Consider the following 19,415-nt stretch of genomic DNA (forward strand, 5'->3'; position numbering starts at 1 on the left):
CTTTGACCTGTTTTTTTGGGACATGGAATAATGTGGATAATATTTAATTTGGTTTCCCATCCCGAGCCTCAATTTAATTTTTAAATTTTGTGAATATAATTTATGTTAGTCATTGAGATAATTTTGATACACAAATATTAACGAAATATTGACATAGACGGCCAGATACTATATTAAACTTATAAAAGGACTTCGTTTTTGTTTTAATATTTAAATAGTTCTAAAACACAAAAATTATACATGGTATTTATTGAAATTTTTTCTCTTAAAAATTTAAAACAAATGATCCCATATCGTGTTTTGGTCTCTTTTACAACACAACACACCCTCACAAACATAACAGATAACACACTCACACTATATTACATGAGTTCTTTTTTCCACCAGTGGAATTTGTTTGGGAGGCATATAAGATGCCAAATAAACCAAGTCATCAACCCTATCTTTCATTTTTTTTTTTTTTTTTGGTCGGTGGATTGGACAACCCCCAATCCTAGGTACCCCAATGGATTGGACAACCCCCAATCCTAGGTACACATTACACACCCACACATTCCTCATATACTTACCAATTTTTTCTTCTCGGTTGCAGTTGGTAGGACTCGAACCCGAGACCTTTGAGATGAGGAAGGGACGGAATGCCGTGTGAGCTATGGCTCATTGGCCCCTATCTTTCATTTAAACATAGCCCAAATGTCTTTTGGGTTGAGTCTATTTTGGGCTGCTTATAGTGTAGTTCTAGCCCAAAAGAAGCTGGAGTTGGGCCTCTGACCCATTTAAATACCAAAGAACTCTTTTTTTAGTTCCGATAAAAAATACAACTTGAGACCTAATTCAAATGGCATATTAAGACAAAAAAAAATTGTTAGAGAATTATTGAAATTTATTATTTTTAATTATTAATTAATTAGCTTTTATAAAAAAAATTATTAATTAATTATTAATATTTAAAAATATAGAATAAAATATATTATTAAATTATTAAATTAAAAATGATAATAAAAAATAATTATTTTTTATGGTCCTCTAATTTTTATTTATTAAAATATTTCTTAAATACTGCATTCGAGTATAATTTTCAATTAACACCGGATGTAGTTTAAAACTGTGTGAGTGGATATGGGTGCGAGTAGTGTATAATAAAAAAAATGAAAAAAATTTGTTCAATTATGTTGAGATATCCAAATTTTTTTTCCGATTTAAATAAAGTAGATATAATGAGATTCAAAAGTAAAAAAGTGAAAATGAATTAATATTAAATTTATAAATTTTATTACATGCAAATTTAACGATTTTAATTGAAGAATAATAAAATTTTTTATTTTTTATTTTATTAATTTTCTCACTTTAAAAATTAAAAAACTTAGATTAGACGCAAATACTATCGTTATTCCTTTTTATTTATTTTCTTAAAAGATAGCATATGAATGGTGTAATCCGGACCACATAACTGCAGGATTCAATATCAGCATCTGCAAATTCAATTTCCCAAACTATGTAATCACAAACATTAGTTAAGCACAAAATCTACAATTAGTATCTACTGAAAACGTTAGTTAATAACTACCTAATAAGTCTTCAACATTGAAGAAAGTTATGCCTAAAATAAAGTATCCGTCACCATAGAAGACAAGTTAGAACAAACAGAAATGCGTGGCCAACTCGTAACCAATTATGTGTCCATTAATTTTGTTGCGGAAAATCAACAGTTTAACTTCCCTCGCCTTGCCGACACATCAAAGCATATGTCCAAAACAGATATGTTGATTAAGATAAGTCTGGCCCCACGTCATTTCTAAAAAATTCTTGCATGTTTTTTAAATATATCTATCATGTACTTGAAATTAACTTTTATTTTTATTTTTTTATATTTTAAATATTTATAATTTTGTGAAAGGAGAAACTAAAAATTTCACAAAGTTTTTAAAATAGAAAATAGTATAAAATTTTCTGTTCATCAAAATAAACTAAAAATGAAATCAAAAGCAAATAATCTTGCCATTATTTGCAACCACAATTTCCAGAGATATTTTCCATCTTAAAAATCTTTCTCCCAGCTATAAATTCGGATAACTGCTCCTGCATCAACAGTATCACAAAAACCAAATCATTTGGCATCTCAGTAGAAAAGAACAGTTACTCATCATCAATGGCTTCCGAGATCCCAGAGAAGAAGGAGGAGCAGCACTCCACAAGCGAGCTGTTCTCTAGCGCCAAGTTGGTGGCAGAGGCGGCGCAGGCCAACTTCAGGGGGGAGGCAGACAAAGTGGACAAGGCAAAAGCTGCCGACGCAGCCGGAGACCTTCTTGACGCCGCCGGGCAGTATGGCAAGCTTGATGATCAGAAGGGCATAGGGCAGTATGTTGACAAAGCTGCTGATTATCTTCACAACTACCAGTCCAAGGAGGCAGCAGCTCCGTCATCGGAGCCTCCTAAAGAAGCTGAAGGAGAAGCACCAAAGTCCGGTGGTGGCGGCGGCGGCCTTGGTGACTTTGCAAAGCTGGCTGGCGGCTTCTTGAAATAGGACTTTCCACTACTAAGCCGCCGCCATGTTGTAATAATAATAACCAAAGATATGTTATTTGTACTTATTTTATCTCGTACACCGAATCAATATACATTTCTGTTATGTGTTGCAGAAGTGTGTGTTGATTCGGTGTACAAAATTGAGTACACAAAATATGTTTATGGTGTAATAAGGGCTGTCACTTTTTTATGTTGTAGAATTCTTAGGGGAAAAAGGAGAGCTTACTTTGTTAACATTTGTAGCAAAATTCCACCATGGCTAAGTTTATGTATGTAATTAAGTGTGTTTTTCTTTGATGATATTGTTAAATCTTGTCCTTTGTTTCTGATAAACGGTTTAGTTTGTGATTTGAGCAGCTAAAACTGATTCACACCAAAAGAAGCCTTTGTATGTATGCATATAATATATGTACAAATTCAGAACAAATGATGAATATATAGAGAAGTGAAAGATGTATAATATGTGTTTGTATTGACATGACATGACATATGATTGGTGTTGTTAATTAGAAGCACAAGCATGTTTTTGGAAGCTCCCCTGTGGTCTTAATTGTAATGGCCTTCTCCTCTACTTTGCGTACTTCTTTGGCTCTTCTTTCTTCTGCCTCTTTTCTTGCTTCCCATGCGATTTCTTTTATGTACTTCACCCTCTCTTCGTATTTCTTCAACGCTTTCTCCTCTTTTTGCTTATCTTTGCTTTGCTGGAATGTTCAACATGTGCTAATATAATGAGTATTCCATGAATGTCATAACATCGTTAAGCCGAGAGGCGAAAACAAACCTTATGCTTATCCAGCTTGTGTTTTGCTTTTTGTTTCTTTCGATTTTCCCAGGAATTTATTGTCTCCGTTAACTTCTCATACCTGAAAAGTCATCTCAATATTGTTAAATGATGGTTCTTTGATACAAGAATTTGATTATGATCCAATTTTGAGGAGGACCTACCTATCTCTGATCTTTTGGAGCTGCTTTATCTTCCATTCATCTGCTTTTGTATCTCTAATGCTTTGCTTCTTAGAAAGAGAAGGAAGTGGTGGCGGAGGAGGAGGAGGAGGAGGAGGTGGTGGCGGCCTTAAAGGCTCAGGCTCAGGCTCAGAAGTCTTCAATGTTGGAGGCCTTCTTGGTTCTTCTTGGATCTGATCACCAAGGTTGCTACTCTTTTTCGCCGGTGGTGGTGGCGGCGGAGGGGTGAAAACCTTTTGATGTGGCTCGCTTATCTTGTCACCTTGATCACTCTTGGATCTAAACGAACCTACAGATACACGGTTTGCGAATCGAGGCACCTTGAAACTAGTTTTCACAGAAAAAAAAGGTGTAACTTGTTGCTCAAGTTATGTTGAGTTGGTGAATAAATACTTATTTACCTGACAATGTTTTGGATGCAGGATGAGGAAGCGAAATTGGAGATTTTGCACCATCCACCTTGCTTTTACTCCTTGTCAGCGAGATCTCGCGGGGCGTAGTCCTTCTCCTTTCCTGAGGGATTTCTGAGAACTCTTGTGAGTTGATTGCAAATGCAGCAGCTGCTACTGCTGTCACATGCTCAATTGACTCATAATCATGACTCATTTTCCTTGAAAATTGTCTCTGCAACCAACTTGGTCCCTTTTTCTTCTCTGTGGAAATTTGTCACCGTAGTTTCTCAAATGTTAATCAACTAACTAGCCTTATTTAAGCATCAACCTATAGAGATAACAAAGGATGCAGGGGAGGGAAAGAGAAAAAAGAGTTACATCACCTTTAAAGGATTGAGTCTTTGGTATTTTGTGATCCCTGGTGCTACTCAAATCAGCTTTGTTCTCCTCCTCTGTACCAGTAAATATCTCTCTAACACAAAGTGTTAAGTATAAACAATATTTGTGGAATGAAAAACTACTTTTCTATATATGCACAGCCTTCATAAGTGGATTATGTTTTCTTCTTGGCATATGGTAGCAGCATGGTAACTAAATTAAGGATCCATTCATGTATTGTCCCTTAATTAAACCAAATGTGTGAGTGCTATGAAAATTTTCATGCATGATATGATATGATATATATACAAGTTACCATTGAAGAAGGATTAAGGATTAATTAAGTACTAATTACATACCAACCTTATTTTATTCAGTACGGTGTCCATTCTTGGTGGAGAATGTTGTTGTTCTTGCTTCCCTTTTTAATGAGGAATGCTTTCTTATCCAATGGCAAAATGTTGGTACTTATTTGGATGAATAAAGAGAAGAACCCTTTTTGCTATGATTTATTGGGCAAGCAAGGTCAATAATATACTTTGCATGTGTGTGTATGCTTCAATTTTGAGTGCCTTGTGGATTAAGATAGGTATTCTTTTGTTCTTTGGACACCAAATCATTAAGCATAGGACCTTATATTACTTGATCTTGATCCATATATATATATTTATCTAATGAAAAAGTCTCCTCAAATTGAATATTGTAGTAAAAGAATAGATGCCAGATTTTCCACTTCAAGTTACTTGTAGCACTTTGCATATATTTTTCAGCTATTCTTTTTAGCCTGAGGAAGATTCCAAAGGGAATAAGCCATCTTGGTTTCAACAATTTATTGAGGATCTATGATCTAGTTGCGGCTAGAAAGTGTTGCAGACCTTTTCTTCAGTTATATATTTATTTATTTATAAATAAAATAATAATTAGATAATGAAAGCTAAGGAGGCAACATCCATGCATGGGAACGATGCATTAGAGCATTAATTAAATAAATAAAAGGAAATTAATAAGGTTTTAAGTTTGCATTTGCTAAGTTTTGGGATATAATAGTGGCATCTACACATTAAGCACGGTTAGGAATAAGGGAATCGCTTAGATAAAGATGTCAAAAACGTATTTTTTTAAAGATGTTTTTTTATAAGTAAATTTAACACATATAATCGATTAAACTGTATTATTTTTATTAAAATTAGACCCGACAAATTAGTTTAGCCGAAAAACTAATAAATTAAATTTTGAACTGATTTAAACTAATATTTTTTTATATAAAAAATGACTACAATATTCTTATTATAAAAATAACTAAAATATCTCTATTATATATATTAATTTTAAATCTCTATTATATTAATTAATTATTTAATTAAAAAATATTTAAATAAATATACATAAACATATAATAGCTTAATTTTAATGTGTATAAGATATTTCTGTTTTTTTTATTAGTTGTTGAACAAATATGATTAATATTTTACCTAATAAGTCTTATAGTGACACTATGGTAATTAATGAGATTTGTGTCAGTTGTGATAAGTTAAACTCGATTGTTAAAACTGATGTAAATAATTTATAAAAGCTTACACGGGACATGATGAAAATCCATGAAGTTATTTTGACCTTATATAAAGTCATAAAACAGAGGCCATTTCAAACTTATTATAAAAGAAATTTGCAATAACTTTAGTGGCGGTAGAAACTAATTGAACCAATGAAGCAGTGGTGTAGTACTAAGATATAAGACAAGTGCACATGAATCATGAATCAAAAGAAGCAGTTTTAATTTGTTTTTGTCAGCATGTTAATGTATGTGGGTGATGTTTGCGTATTGTGAATGGAACCAACCGTACAATAAAAATAAACAAATAATAAGAATCATATGATAGGATAAAAGCAACAACATACTATAGTCATTAATTCAAGTACCTGCAGGTCCAAACTATACATTATATTAAATCTAAAGAAAGAAAAGAAAAATTAAAAAATGTTGTTGGCTAGTGATGAGGTGCATGGCATGAAGAGAATGATGAACCCCATTGTTACATTGACCTCAGCCATAAATAGAAAAGGTCCTATAGTATTTGGGTAACCTCCATATTAATGAAATTCATGGGGTCCTCCTGAAAAGTGTTAAATCCATACCCTAGTCTCCTTTGCCTCCAACCATATATAGTACTATTACCATTTCCATGCTTGTTTTCAGATTCAGCCTCTTCTTTCCTTTTAAGTTGCTCCATAATGAGACAGAAACACCAAAAACAAGCATGGAAATGGGAAATTCATTGCCCTTACTAAAGAGCAAGACTAAATAATATAAAAAGTTACATATAAATAATGAACTCTATAACATTGAACAACTTTGGTAACAAATGAAAGAAAAAGAAATCAAGATTAAATAGACTAAGACTAAGAATTGAGGAAATAGTAGTCAAACTAAGATCATGTAATTCTGAGGAGCCAAAGATTGTCTCTTTCAGCATCCCAAGGTAGCTCCCTCTCTCTAGCTAGTAGCTAGCCATAACTGCTCTTCATCAATTCTTGCTTGCATCGTAGTTATTCCAAGTTCCAACACTTGAAGAAGAAGAAGCTAGTGTATATATATGGAGAGAGTAATGATGCCAATAAGAACCATAAAAATCAGACATATATAGCAAGAAAAGGAGTGAATACAGAACAATGTGAAGAAGAAAAAGCTAAGCAAATGGGGTTTTGCCTAACACAGGGAAAGGTGGTGCATGAAAATGAGATCATATATTGAAGTAGGTAGCTAGTAGTAGTAATGTATATATATATCTTACTATATTGATGAGCTTAGGTGGCTCGAGAAAATGTGAACAATACATATATAATCAATTGTGAAGTGGGTTTGGTCCAGAAGGGACTCGTCTCTTCTCAGAACCATATATAAAAGGGTCAAGCCCATTATGTGGAGGGAAGCTTTGTTGTTGTTTTCTTTGAAGCTCCATGCACAAAGAACGTGACTTTCTTGAAAAAGAATCACAATAGCTTGATGGGCGGTGGAAAAGGTTGTTTCTTGATGAAGTTATGGGAGGTGGTGATGATGATGGAACAAGAGGGGTAGTGCTTTGAAGCCTACAGTTTGCTGAGGAGACAAATAAGAAGAGAAAGATGATAGTATGCAACTTGAAGAAGCAGTTGGAAGTGAAAATGATGCCTAGATCAGAAGAAGAAGAAGAAGAAAGAGACCTCTTCATGATGATGATGATGATGATGATGATGTTGCTCTGTATCTCTTGTATGAGTATAGACTTAAGAGAGTAAATGGTAAATGGAGAAAATTGGAGAGTGATGATGTGAATAAGAGAGAAAGAAAAAGAATATTAAATGCAATGGGGAGGAGCAAGAGACACATGAAGTGATATAAATTGTTTGAGTGTGACAAAGCTAATAAGGGACCTCTCTTCTCGGCTCAATATTAATTAATTAATTAATTCATTGTGTGTGTCAGCAATATGTGACCCATACAATACATCTCGAATCAAATTCAGTCACGAACTTTATATGTTTATGTAAATTATATAGCTCTTTGCTAGTAATATTAATATCCCATCATGCGTAAATTGTAATACGGTTTCACTTTTGCATTTCAAAAATTTAGTTTATTTCAAGGTTCTAAGTTTAGGAAGCTTTCTTATAAAAAAGGACTTAAGCGGTGTATTTTATAGTATATCTTTTAGAAAGATATAGTAATACAACGACTTGGTTCCCTCAAGAGAGAAAAAAAAAAATGCTGAAAGATATATTATAAAAGTCAACCATTCAATCAACTATTAATATAAAATACATATAAAAAATAAATTAAACACTAATATAATAATTAATTTTATAGTTAATTTTTAATTCTAAATCATACTATATATATATATATATATACTAAAAATCAATCATTAGATTAACTATTTGTGTAAATTTATATTAAAATATATATATATATATATATATATATATATATATATATATAAATTAAACACTATATAATATACAAATATATAGAAGTTGTTTTTTAATAATGTGCATATAGCATTTTTTTATAAATATTTAAGCAAATTTAATGAGTAAATGTCTTTTCTAGTTTCTAACTATTTGTCCGATGAACTTTTCACTTCCTAAGAAATCTAAACATCCAAATCAGTCATCTACTTTGATATATGTACGTTTCAGTCCCTATCTACTTTGAGTAAATGCCATTTTCGGTCCCTAACCAGCGATTGAAATATACATATATCAAAGTAGATAGGGACCGATTTGGATGTTTAGATTTCTTAGGAGATGAGAAGTCCATCGGACAAATGGTTAAGGATCGGAAATGGTATTTACTCTTAATTTAATTGGACATATTTGTTATATTTATAGAGTTCAAAAAATATTTATTTAAAAATTTAATTATACAATCTACAAAAAAAAAATATTTAAAAGATATCTATATATTTTAAAATTTAACAGAATAGTACAATTTGATGTATCGACAATATTAAATCTCAGTAAAATAGTATAATTTGATATATAATTATTATATATTTGTGTATAAATATATATTATATATAATTTAATTTTTTTAATGTGTAATACATGCAATAAATAGTTAAGTACTAAATTTTTGGCAAGATGTCACAATTTATTTTTGTATTACTTTTTTACTAAATTGGTAGAAGAGAAAGGTACTACATAAAATGATAAAAATCTTAAAAAATATCTTTCATTTTATTTGGTTGAAAAACTCTTATGATATTGCTTGTACGTGGCACCTTTTTTCATAGTTTTGACATGAAGAATATGCCATTGAACGATGCTTTCGGAAAAATAAAGTATCTTATCTCCTACCAAAATCATCAATGATGCAGTCATCAACATAATCACAATCATTAAATTCATAAAATGAATTAATCCATTGAATGAAAACAATGCATGTTCATAATCCAAAGCAAACACACAAAAGAAAAGAAAAAACAAATAAAAATGATTCACCACACAACACTCTCTCTCATCATCTTCCCGTTCCTAATCCTAATATCGAATTCTGACCCGACCCGATCCGCCCCAACCCTAACCGCCACGCCCACCACACTCTCCAACTCCGTCGACAACATCACCGTCCGCTGGTCCGGCGTTCCTACCCCCTCCGACCTCGACTGGCTCGGCATCTACTCCCCTCCCACCGCCGCCCACGACAACTTCATTGGCTACCAATTCCTCTCTGATTCGCCTTCATGGCAATCCGGCGAGGGTTCCCTCACCTTCCCCCTCGTCGACCTCCGATCCAACTACTCCTTCCGGATCTTCCGGTGGACCAGGGAAGAGATCAACCCGAAGCACCAGGACCACGACCACAACCCGCTACCGCAGACGAAGCACATGATGGCGTTCTCCGGCGAGGTTGGATTCCGGGCGGGTCGTGGACCGATGCAGATCCATTTGTCGTTCGCCGATGAGGTCGATGCGATGAGGGTTATGTATGTGACTAAGGAGCCGAGGGAGACTTACGTTAAGTACGGTGAGAGCGAGGGGAAGTTGGAGCGCGTGGCGGTTGCGCGCGTGAGGAGGTACGAGAGGGAGCACATGTGCCACGCGCCGGCGAACACCAGTGTTGGCTGGAGGGACCCTGGCTACATCCACGATGCTCTCATGATTGGTTTGAAGAAAGGGGTCAAATACCATTACAAGGTTTTTATTTTTAAATTTTCCACTTTTCTGATTTCTGTTAAATTTGAGAATTTAATTAATTTTGCTGCAATTGATCGATATTTTATTTATAGATACGTAGTTTAAGAGATGAGTTATAATGGTGCATAATGGTAGTGTTTGAGGTTTATGAGTTGAATTATTGCGTTTGATTTATTACGAATATTGGTTTTAGCTCTCTACTATTCTATTCTTTCCATTACTAACAAGAACGTTTAGTTTTGGAAATGGATATAAATGGGTAATAACAATGCTGATTAATCCCGCACTTTAGAGGAGTTTCTCCAATAGCAATTGATTATCACAAATTCGGGGAGCATTACATTATTATGATGATAATTTCTATCCATTATTAACCAATAGGGTAATTATCATAGTCGGTAGTGGGTATTTATGCAGCACTTTCATGAATTTGCACTGTCTTTTGGAGACAAATCCTTATAGTATGTGGCAGGCAGAACCTCATTATTAAATACATCATGGTATTTTCTCTGTATCAGGTTGGAAATGATGAGGGAGGTTGGAGTGCAACTCATAGCTTTGTGTCAAGGAATAGTGATTCAGATGAAACGATAGCTTTCCTCTTTGGAGACATGGGAACGGCTACTTCATATCGTACATTTATACGAACGCAAGATGAAAGCATATCAACCATGAAGTGGATCCAACGCGATATTGAAGCGCTAGGCGACAAGCCTGCCTTTGTCTCACACATTGGGGACATTAGTTATGCAAGAGGTTATGCGTGGTTGTGGGATCATTTCTTCACTCAGATTGAACCTGTTGCTAGCAAATTGGCATACCATGTTTGCATTGGCAATCATGAGTATGACTGGCCTTTACAGCCGTGGAAACCTGATTGGGCCACTTATGGAACAGATGGAGGTGGTGAGTGCGGGGTACCCTACAGTTTGCGGTTCAATATGCCTGGAAACTCCTCGGAACTAACAGGAACGGCTAGCCCTGCAACTCAGAATCTCTATTATTCATTTGATATGGGGGTAGTACATTTTGTATATATCTCCACAGAGACAAATTTCCTTCCTGGGAGCAAACAATATAGCTTCTTAAAGCGTGATCTGGAATCTGTTGACAGAAAGAAGACCCCTTTCGTAATTGTCCAGGGGCACCGACCCATGTACACAACAAGCAATGAAATTAGGGATGCAGGATTAAGAGGAAAGATGCTCGAGCACTTAGAGCCACTGCTTGTGAATAACAATGTGACCCTTGCTCTCTGGGGTCATGTTCATAGATACGAGAGATTTTGTCCGCTGAGTAACTTCACTTGTAGCACCAGTGTGCATCGGAAAGAAGGGAACAAAGGAGCATTTACCATTCACATCGTGATCGGCATGGCAGGGCAAGATTGGCAACCCATATGGGAACCTAGACCAGACCATCCTAATGACCCAATCTTTCCTCAGCCGGCACGATCTCTATACCGTGGTGGGGAGTTTGGATACACTAGACTACTAGCTACAAAAGAAAAGCTTGTACTTTCTTACGTCGGAAATCATGATGGCGAGGTGCATGACACAGTGGAAATTCTGGCATCTGGTGAAGTTTTCAGTGGTCATGAGGATAAGGATAAGGATGCAGCTATTGGTGGTGTTAAAAGTGAGATTGTGAAATCGCCACTGTCGTGGTATGTCGAGGGAGGAAGCGTATTGGTGCTTGGGGCCTTTATGGGTTACATCGTTGGCTTTGTTTCACATGCCAAGAAGAAGCCTGGTGCCAGGAGTAACTGGAGTCCCTTGAAGACTGAGGAAAGTTGAACCATATTTTAGTGTTGTGTTTTCCACTTTTTAGATGAAACATGAAGGTTTGGAATTGTGAGATGATACCTTTTCGATGCTATTCGTTTGATTATACACGTAAGCTTGTACATATGTAATTTTACTGCAGTGTGCCATTTAAGGCAACCTTTGGTGGATTGTGTTTGTATTATATTCAAAATGAGTTAGATGAATAATGATGCCAATGAAAAATAAAGGGATTTTGTGTCTGCCCTTCTTTGGGTCGAATCGATTCTCAAGTGAAACCATTGTTTTTTACCCTTTTTTTTTTTCACTTTTCAAAGTTTTTCTTTGTTATTTTATTTATTAATTTTGTTTCTTGGGTGCACAAAAAGTGGCGACATCTGAAAGGTGGTAGTTTTACAAACCCCAAATGGTGAGGGTACTTCAACCACAACGGCATCCATGTTCATGAATGGAGGAGGAATGAATACAGAAAATTTTGGAAGTTGAAAATTTATTCTTCAAATTGGCTAGCTTAGTATTTACAGAGTACTCTCAGATCATTGATTAACTGACATGATATCCATGAATTCCAACAGTTTCAGAAGGAATGTCCAACTTGCATATTCGGACAATAAGCTATGTAGAATCATATGTGGACAAGGAAATGCTAAAACACCCAAATTGGTAAATAGTTGAGGCTGAAACCCAGAAATATCTGAGGGATCATTTGGTAATTAACTGGTTCAAAGCAGGGACATGATGCCTCATAATCTTGAAGGAGAAGGACCAATCAAACCAACTATTGTCACAAAAGTAGTAGGGAATTAGGGATAACGACAAAGCTCATATTTTGGCTCGTTTTCAACATGAAGTAAGCACTGTCTTCAAACTCCAAGATATTAAAATAAAGATAAGAAGACAAACACACTTCCTCTTTCACTTAATGAAAGCCTTGTAGTCATTGCAGCTATGGCAGCTCTACCCTTCTCAACAATCTGCAGGCATTCCAATTCATCTTTACACTCCAATTCCAAATCAAGCTTCACTGGTTTCAGTCAAAGAAACAATATTGGCCACTTGTTTCTCATCAGGAAGTGCAGTTCCAGAAGGGTAGTAAGAAAATTATGTGTGAAGAATGTTGCCAGTGATAAAAAGCAGGAACAGAATGAACCACTCACTGAACAAGGTTGCTTCCTGCCTGCTGTCATTTTCTCATGCTTTTTCGCTTGCTTTACTTCTTCGGTTGAGCTCTTTTCATTCCGAATACAATATTCGGAAAATGCAGAATTCATATTATCTTTTCCCCTATCAATTTGCATTGAATAGTGATCAAATTTTTCAAATGATATAGTATTTTGATGGTACAAATGTTGAAACCTCTTGTTAGATGTTGGCATTAGGTGTTTGTTCATTCAGATTTTATGTTTCTATGAACTAAAACTTTTCAATTTATAATACTGGGCTACAACATTGTTTGTTATTTTATGCATATATGACTAAAGTGCTAACTCATTCATGCTTAACACTTGCAGAAACTTTAGATAAATTTGTGCCAGATTCTGCATCTATTGCTGCAAGCATTAAGTATCATGCCGAGTTCACCCCGTCTTTCTCTCCGGAGAAGTTTCAGCTAAGTAAAGCATTCTATGCGACTGCAGAGAGTGTCCGTGATTCCCTCATCATAAACTGGAATGCAACGTATGAATATTATGAGAGGATGAATGTTAAGCAAGCTTACTATATGTCCATGGAGTATCTACAGGTTTATATTGAATTTTCACTGTTGAGGCAGATTCATTTTTCAGCAAAGATGTTTAACCAACTTTTTTTAAGCTATTATAATTGTGCAGGGTAGGGCATTGCTAAATGCAATTGGAAATTTACAACTTTCAGGCCCTTATTCTGAGGCTCTAAGAAAGCTGGGACACAATTTAGAGAATGTGGCTAATCAGGTCTAAAAATCTTTTTTCTCTCCATAGCTGTGATGTTTTGTTTCGCATTAGAAAGTCCAAGTGATTTGAGTCTTATCAGTTTAGCTTTTCTGGTAGCATTAAGAGTAATTTGACAAGGATTAATGCTTCATTGTGCCCATTTCACAAAATTGTTGCATGTCATTCTGATGATTTCAGATGTTATTATCCAATATACTTTCAATTGCTATCTATAAGCATGGCCTTCTCAAGACAATAAGAACAGTTTCATATAGAAATTTATAAGTCAAAATATATTCTTGTATGGAAATTTATTCACAAAAAAAAAAAAAAAAAAAACAAGTAATTACTAAACCACGTAAAGGCCTTTAGCTTTGCATTTTTATGGAGCTACTGCCTACTGTCAGTATTCAGTAATTTGTTGGGCTTTATTATAGAGTAAATTGATGTATAATCCAATCCACAGGAGCCAGATGCTGCCCTTGGGAACGGAGGATTAGGCCGCCTTGCTTCTTGCTTTTTGGACTCCTTGGCAACATTGAATTACCCTGCATGGGGTTATGGGCTAAGATACAAGTATGGTTTGTTCAAACAACTTATAACAAAGGATGGTCAAGAGGAAGTTGCTGAAAGCTGGCTCGAGGTATTTACATATATGCGTCAATTCATAGGTGATTCATTTATCATATTTGTGTAAGAAAAATGCATTCACAGTTCTTGAATTCTTTTATCAATATAATAAGGGATATATGCAGTGCAGGACTATTAGTTTCTGTAAGTCACAAGTTCTAATGTAGAAAGTATCTATTTACAGATGGGAAATCCCTGGGAAATTCCTAGAAACGATGTTTCTTATCCGGTTAAATTCTATGGAGAAATTACTTCAGGGCCAGATGGAAGAAAAGAATGGATTGGAGGAGAAAATATCATGGCAGTTGCTTATGATGTTCCAATACCAGGATACAAAACTAGAACCACTATAAACTTGAGGTTGTGGTCCACTAAAGTTTCACCTGAAGAGTTCGATTTGCGAGCTTACAATGCTGGGGATCATGACAAAGCATATACTGCTCTGAAGAATGCAGAGAAGGTCTCTGGAAGCTTTTATTCTGTTCAGAATTTATAATCTTGCAATTCATCTATGCTTAGTGAATATCCTCCTGTGAAATTCAAAGTTGCATTCTGAAAGTTCTATCTGTCCACAAGTTAACTGAGAAGTGCAGCACATAGATATAAGGAAAATCATATTTGCTTGTTTTGAATTGCTCTTGCATCTCAAACTCATGTACAATTCATCCGAAAAGTTTCGTTTCATCTATATACAGCAAGTTAAATGAACTGTCTGCATAAATAACTAGTGAGCTTTTGTGCTATATTGCATTCAGATCTGCTATGTATTATACCCTGGGGACGAATCGATTGAAGGGAAGACTCTACGATTGAAGCAACAGTATACCTTATGCTCGGCCTCTCTCCAGGATATTATTGCTCGTTTCGAAAAGAGATCAGGAAAGGCCATTGATTGGGATACTTTCCCGGATAAAGTGGTGGTCCAAATGAATGATACTCACCCAACACTCTGCATTCCAGAGTTGATTAGAATATTGATGGATGTAAAAGGTTTAAGCTGGGATAAAGCCTGGGAGATAACTAAAAGGTACTTCGCGAATTGCAACATGACTACTACTTTGATGCTTATACTTAGTATACATTTCTGATCCTTGTTTTGATGGCTCTTATGTTAGAACCGTTGCTTACACAAATCACACAGTTCTACCTGAGGCACTAGAGAAATGGAGTTTGAAACTTCTGCAGGATTTGCTTCCTCGACACGTGGAGATAATAAGAAAAACTGATGAAGTGGTAATGTCTTAGAACTTATGGTAATTTTTTATCATGTTATATACTTATATAGTTCTTTGCTCTTGTGCCTACACACATGTCATTTCATAATTCTTTACGAAATCTATGTCTAATGTTATGCAATTATACGTTTTTAACCAGTTCATACATGAAATTATATCTGAGTATGGGATGAATGACCTTGACTTGTTGGATCAAAAGCTCAGAAAGATGAGAATACTGGAGAACATTGAGTTGCCTAACTCAGTGGTTGAGCTGATTAATAGCTCAATAGAGATTCCTGATACTGATCCTATAGAGGAAAGAGATGTTATTGATACTGATATAAAGGCAACAGAAGAGAAGGAAGAAGAAGCAGAAGCCAAAGAAGTGGAAGAAGACGAAGACGAAGTAGGGAAAGAAGAACCGGAAGAAGATGATGGCGAAGAAGAGCCATCTGTGGAAGAGGATACCGAAAAGAAAACAACATGGACATTCAAAGTTGATTCAAAACAGCCAAAAATGGTTCGCATGGCTAATCTATGCGTTGTAGGTGGTTTTTCTGTGAATGGAGTAGCTGAGATTCACAGTGAGATTGTAAAACAGGAAGTTTTCAATGATTTCTACGAGGTAACAATATAAACAGAGTTTTCTCTCTGTGTTTGTCAACAATTACAATCACCATGTTTCTTTATTATTTACTTTTTGTGCAGATGTGGCCTGAAAAGTTCCAGAATAAAACAAATGGGGTGACCCCAAGAAGATGGATCCGCTTTTGCAATCCTGATCTTAGTAAAATCATAACCAAGTGGATTGGAACAGAGGACTGGGTCACAGATATTGAGAAATTGGCTATACTTCGCAAGGTAAATTAACTTAGCTAAGTGTTATGAATAATGTATGTTAATGAATGTAAGTAAATGCGTGACTAGTATTCATAACATCATGGTGACAACAAAGCATTATAGATGGGTGATTCATTGATCAGATGTCACTAGTCAATTTGAATAACAGTATTTTCTTATGCATGAATGTTTTAACAGTTTGCAGATAATGAGGATTTACAATCAGAATGGATGGAATCAAAGAGAAGGAACAAGATTAAGGTTGCATCATTTATCAAGGAAAGAACTGGTTATGATGTTAGTTCAAATGCAATGTTTGATGTACAGGTTGGTTTTCTGCCACCAACCACTTTGTTTCTTTCTTGTCCTGTTTTGGAATGTTTATCTTCACCTTTTTATGGTAACAGATGTTGAATCTAAAACAAGTTGAGTGTAATTCAGAGATTTGTATGTATTGAATGAAATCCTACTTGGACTATTGACGCGGCCATTAGAATTCCAACAGAATGTCTAGTTTCACACTTCAATTCATGGATTTTCAGGTGAAGCGCATTCATGAATACAAACGGCAGTTACTGAATATCTTGGGAATCGTTTATCGCTACAAAAAGATGAAAGAAATGAGTGATGAGGAAAGGAAACAAAGTTTTGTTCCACGAGTTTGTATTTTCGGAGGGAAAGCATTTGCAACATATGTTCAAGCCAAGAGAATTGTAAAATTCATCACAGATGTAGGAGCCACAATCAATCATGATCCAGAGATTGGAGACCTATTAAAGGTATATGTAAATATGTACTGTTCATTACATAGTCCTTCCCAAGTAAATGCTAAAATAACAATCAAGAACTAACATTATTAAATCTTGGAGCTTTTCTTAATGTTTAGGTTGTATTTGTTCCTGATTACAATGTCAGTGTGGCCGAAATGCTAATTCCTGGCAGCGAGTTGTCGCAGCACATCAGGTAATAAATAACAAACTTTTCAATTGAAATTACATGATACCTTATTGTTATCATCATTCTGTGTGTGTTTCTTGTTTAGCACGGCTGGTATGGAGGCCAGTGGAACAAGCAACATGAAGTTTGCAATGAATGGATGCTTACTTATTGGAACTCTTGATGGGGCTAATGTTGAAATAAGGGAAGAAGTTGGAGAAGATAACTTCTTCCTCTTTGGCGCGCGTGCTCACGAAATCTCTACGCTGCGAAAAGAAAGAGCAGAGGGAAAGGTAAGCATCATCATACTCTGCCAATCTGCTATGCTATGCATTATTAGTTTCTGATAATCACAATCCTCTTGCACACTATATGCAGTTTGTAGCAGATCCACGTTTTGAAGAAGTAAAGGCATATGTAAGGAGTGGTGTTTTTGGAAGCTACAACTATGAAGAATTGATTGGGTCCTTGGAAGGGAATGAAGGGTATGGTCGTGCTGATTACTTCCTTGTTGGAAAGGACTTCCCTAGCTACTTGGACTGCCAAGACGCCATCGACATAGCATATCGAGATCAAAAGGTTAGTTAAGACTGATATATATAACATTTTTTCATCTAGTTAATGTAATTGTGTGAATTTACTTTGATGTTATATTATGCAGAGGTGGACAAGAATGTCAATCTTGAACACAGCCGGTTCATACAAATTCAGCAGTGACCGGACTATTCATCAATATGCCAGAGACATTTGGAGAATTCAACCACTTTTCCTGCCTTGAAAAGTTTCATGTGCCTAATTGTTTCTTCCTTCTGGGTTATTTTTGGTTTCTGTTGCTCTCAAACTGTTTATAATTAGGGTGAATTTTGATGCAAAATAATGGTTATTACTTTTGTAATTAACAATTTTTAGAAAAGATTACACGAGGTGAAGACTTGTACAGTTATCTTTCTGTAAAGTTGAAAATTGAAAATCGTTAGATGATTATTTAGTCAAATTTGTTAAATCATCTACGGTTCTCAAGTATCAATTTCATATAAAAATAACTATATGTAAGTTTCTACTAGATTACATAGGGATTTTTTATTACACTTTGTAAATTTAGTCATGTAAACAAAACTTTATAATAAGTTATAACTTGGACAAGGTATAATTTATTAAAAGCACCATCAAAACTAAGACCCTAACTTGTATCAGTATGATCTATAGCTAAATAGTTCAGCAAAAGAAAAGATACACACATACATGATGACTTATATCTGTAACTGTAATGCAATTTGCAAAGACCTACTTCTTTTAATAGCAAACGGTTCCAAATGTCATTTTCATATAGGCCTTCCACAAAGGGAACATGGCGTGGTTGTTGAAGATTCTTGGCCTTTGTCTCCACTATATTTGTAAGTGTAATCATTCTATTTTACTAGTAACACACAAGAGAAATAATTCATAATGGAAATTATCATTTTTTTTTTTAAAAAATCTAGGTTCAGTATTTTCATCCACGAAATTTATATGCTTTCGGAAATAAGGTGACCCACCTGGATTATCTTCATGCTGCAACATTAGTGGAACGCTTTCTTATTTCTTTTCCTTTTTCTTTGCATATTGTTGAAGGTGTTGCAAGTGTGAGTAGCTGCACTTTCTGTGAGAGAAAACCAGAGAGAAAGGCACAATTGCAAAATACCTAATAGCATAAAATGGTGAATCACACTTTACAGGTGAGTTGCAAATACATATATATACAACACCTACACTACACCTTAGCTGCATTAGATCAGCACCCTTCTAACAAACTAGTAACCAATTTGCTGAGGTGTCATCTAATATAATTATCAACATGACTAACTGATCAGGCACATATCAGCTCCTAACTTAAATTACTCTAACTATTTATTATCAAACTTAGAGGTTAAGTGACACCCTCCCTTAAGTTAGGAGCGTATATGTTCAGCATGCCTAGTTTATCTCGGAGCCTACTAAACACGGTTGGTGCAAGTGCTTTGGTAAGCAAATCAGCCACTTGCTCATAGGTTGAGATGGGTAGCAAATGAATGAGTCCCTCTTGAACTTTATTCCTCACCACATGACAATCCACCTCTATGTGTTTCGTCCTCTCATGGAACACAGGGTTAGATGCTATGTATATTGCTGACTGACTATCACAGA

General features: G+C 35.2%; 4 protein-coding genes across 5 annotated transcripts; 3 read left to right on the forward strand and 1 right to left on the reverse strand.

The window, feature by feature from the left end:
• Positions 1 to 2,092: 2,092 nt before the first annotated feature.
• Positions 2,093 to 4,745, reverse strand: LOC107631842 (uncharacterized). 2 transcript variants are annotated; one of them, XM_016335412.3, is made up of 6 exons: positions 4,623 to 4,745; positions 4,265 to 4,353; positions 3,891 to 4,142; positions 3,472 to 3,778; positions 3,308 to 3,389; positions 2,093 to 3,227 (listed from the first exon to the last, which is right to left on the reverse strand). In XM_016335412.3, the coding sequence occupies exons 1-6, from the start codon at positions 4,646 to 4,648 to the stop codon at positions 3,033 to 3,035; spliced, it is 951 nt and encodes a 316-aa protein (XP_016190898.1). In that variant the 5' UTR covers positions 4,649 to 4,745; the 3' UTR covers positions 2,093 to 3,032. The 2 variants fall into 2 exon arrangements, with proteins under 2 accessions (XP_016190898.1, XP_016190899.1); XM_016335413.3 differs by having other exon boundaries at positions 4,265 to 4,333; positions 4,623 to 4,714.
• Positions 2,150 to 2,859, forward strand: LOC107631843 (nodulin-related protein 1). Its single transcript, XM_016335414.3, has one exon. It carries the CDS (start codon positions 2,150 to 2,152, stop codon positions 2,522 to 2,524), a length of 375 nt encoding a protein of 124 aa, XP_016190900.1. The 3' UTR covers positions 2,525 to 2,859.
• A 4,202-nt stretch (positions 4,746 to 8,947) lies between the features above and the next one.
• LOC107631841 (putative inactive purple acid phosphatase 9) lies at positions 8,948 to 11,997 on the forward strand. The gene is made up of 2 exons (XM_016335411.3): positions 8,948 to 9,935; positions 10,454 to 11,997. The coding sequence occupies exons 1-2, from the start codon at positions 9,180 to 9,182 to the stop codon at positions 11,729 to 11,731; spliced, it is 2,034 nt and encodes a 677-aa protein (XP_016190897.1). The 5' UTR covers positions 8,948 to 9,179; the 3' UTR covers positions 11,732 to 11,997.
• Positions 11,998 to 12,415: 418 nt separating this feature from the next.
• Positions 12,416 to 18,424, forward strand: LOC107631837 (alpha-1,4 glucan phosphorylase L-2 isozyme, chloroplastic/amyloplastic-like). Its single transcript, XM_016335406.3, has 15 exons — positions 12,416 to 12,884; positions 13,231 to 13,460; positions 13,549 to 13,650; positions 14,096 to 14,272; positions 14,444 to 14,719; positions 15,015 to 15,286; positions 15,375 to 15,492; positions 15,634 to 16,101; positions 16,185 to 16,337; positions 16,515 to 16,643; positions 16,859 to 17,095; positions 17,203 to 17,279; positions 17,359 to 17,545; positions 17,631 to 17,831; positions 17,914 to 18,424. Exons 1-15 carry the CDS (start codon positions 12,668 to 12,670, stop codon positions 18,028 to 18,030), a joined length of 2,961 nt encoding a protein of 986 aa, XP_016190892.3. The 5' UTR covers positions 12,416 to 12,667; the 3' UTR covers positions 18,031 to 18,424.
• Positions 18,425 to 19,415: the final 991 nt, after the last annotated feature.

Source organism: Arachis ipaensis, chromosome B3, assembly GCF_059453495.1.
Source record: "Arachis ipaensis isolate K30076 ecotype BB chromosome B3, ASM5945349v1, whole genome shotgun sequence".
Taxonomy (NCBI): Eukaryota; Viridiplantae; Streptophyta; class Magnoliopsida; order Fabales; family Fabaceae; genus Arachis; species Arachis ipaensis.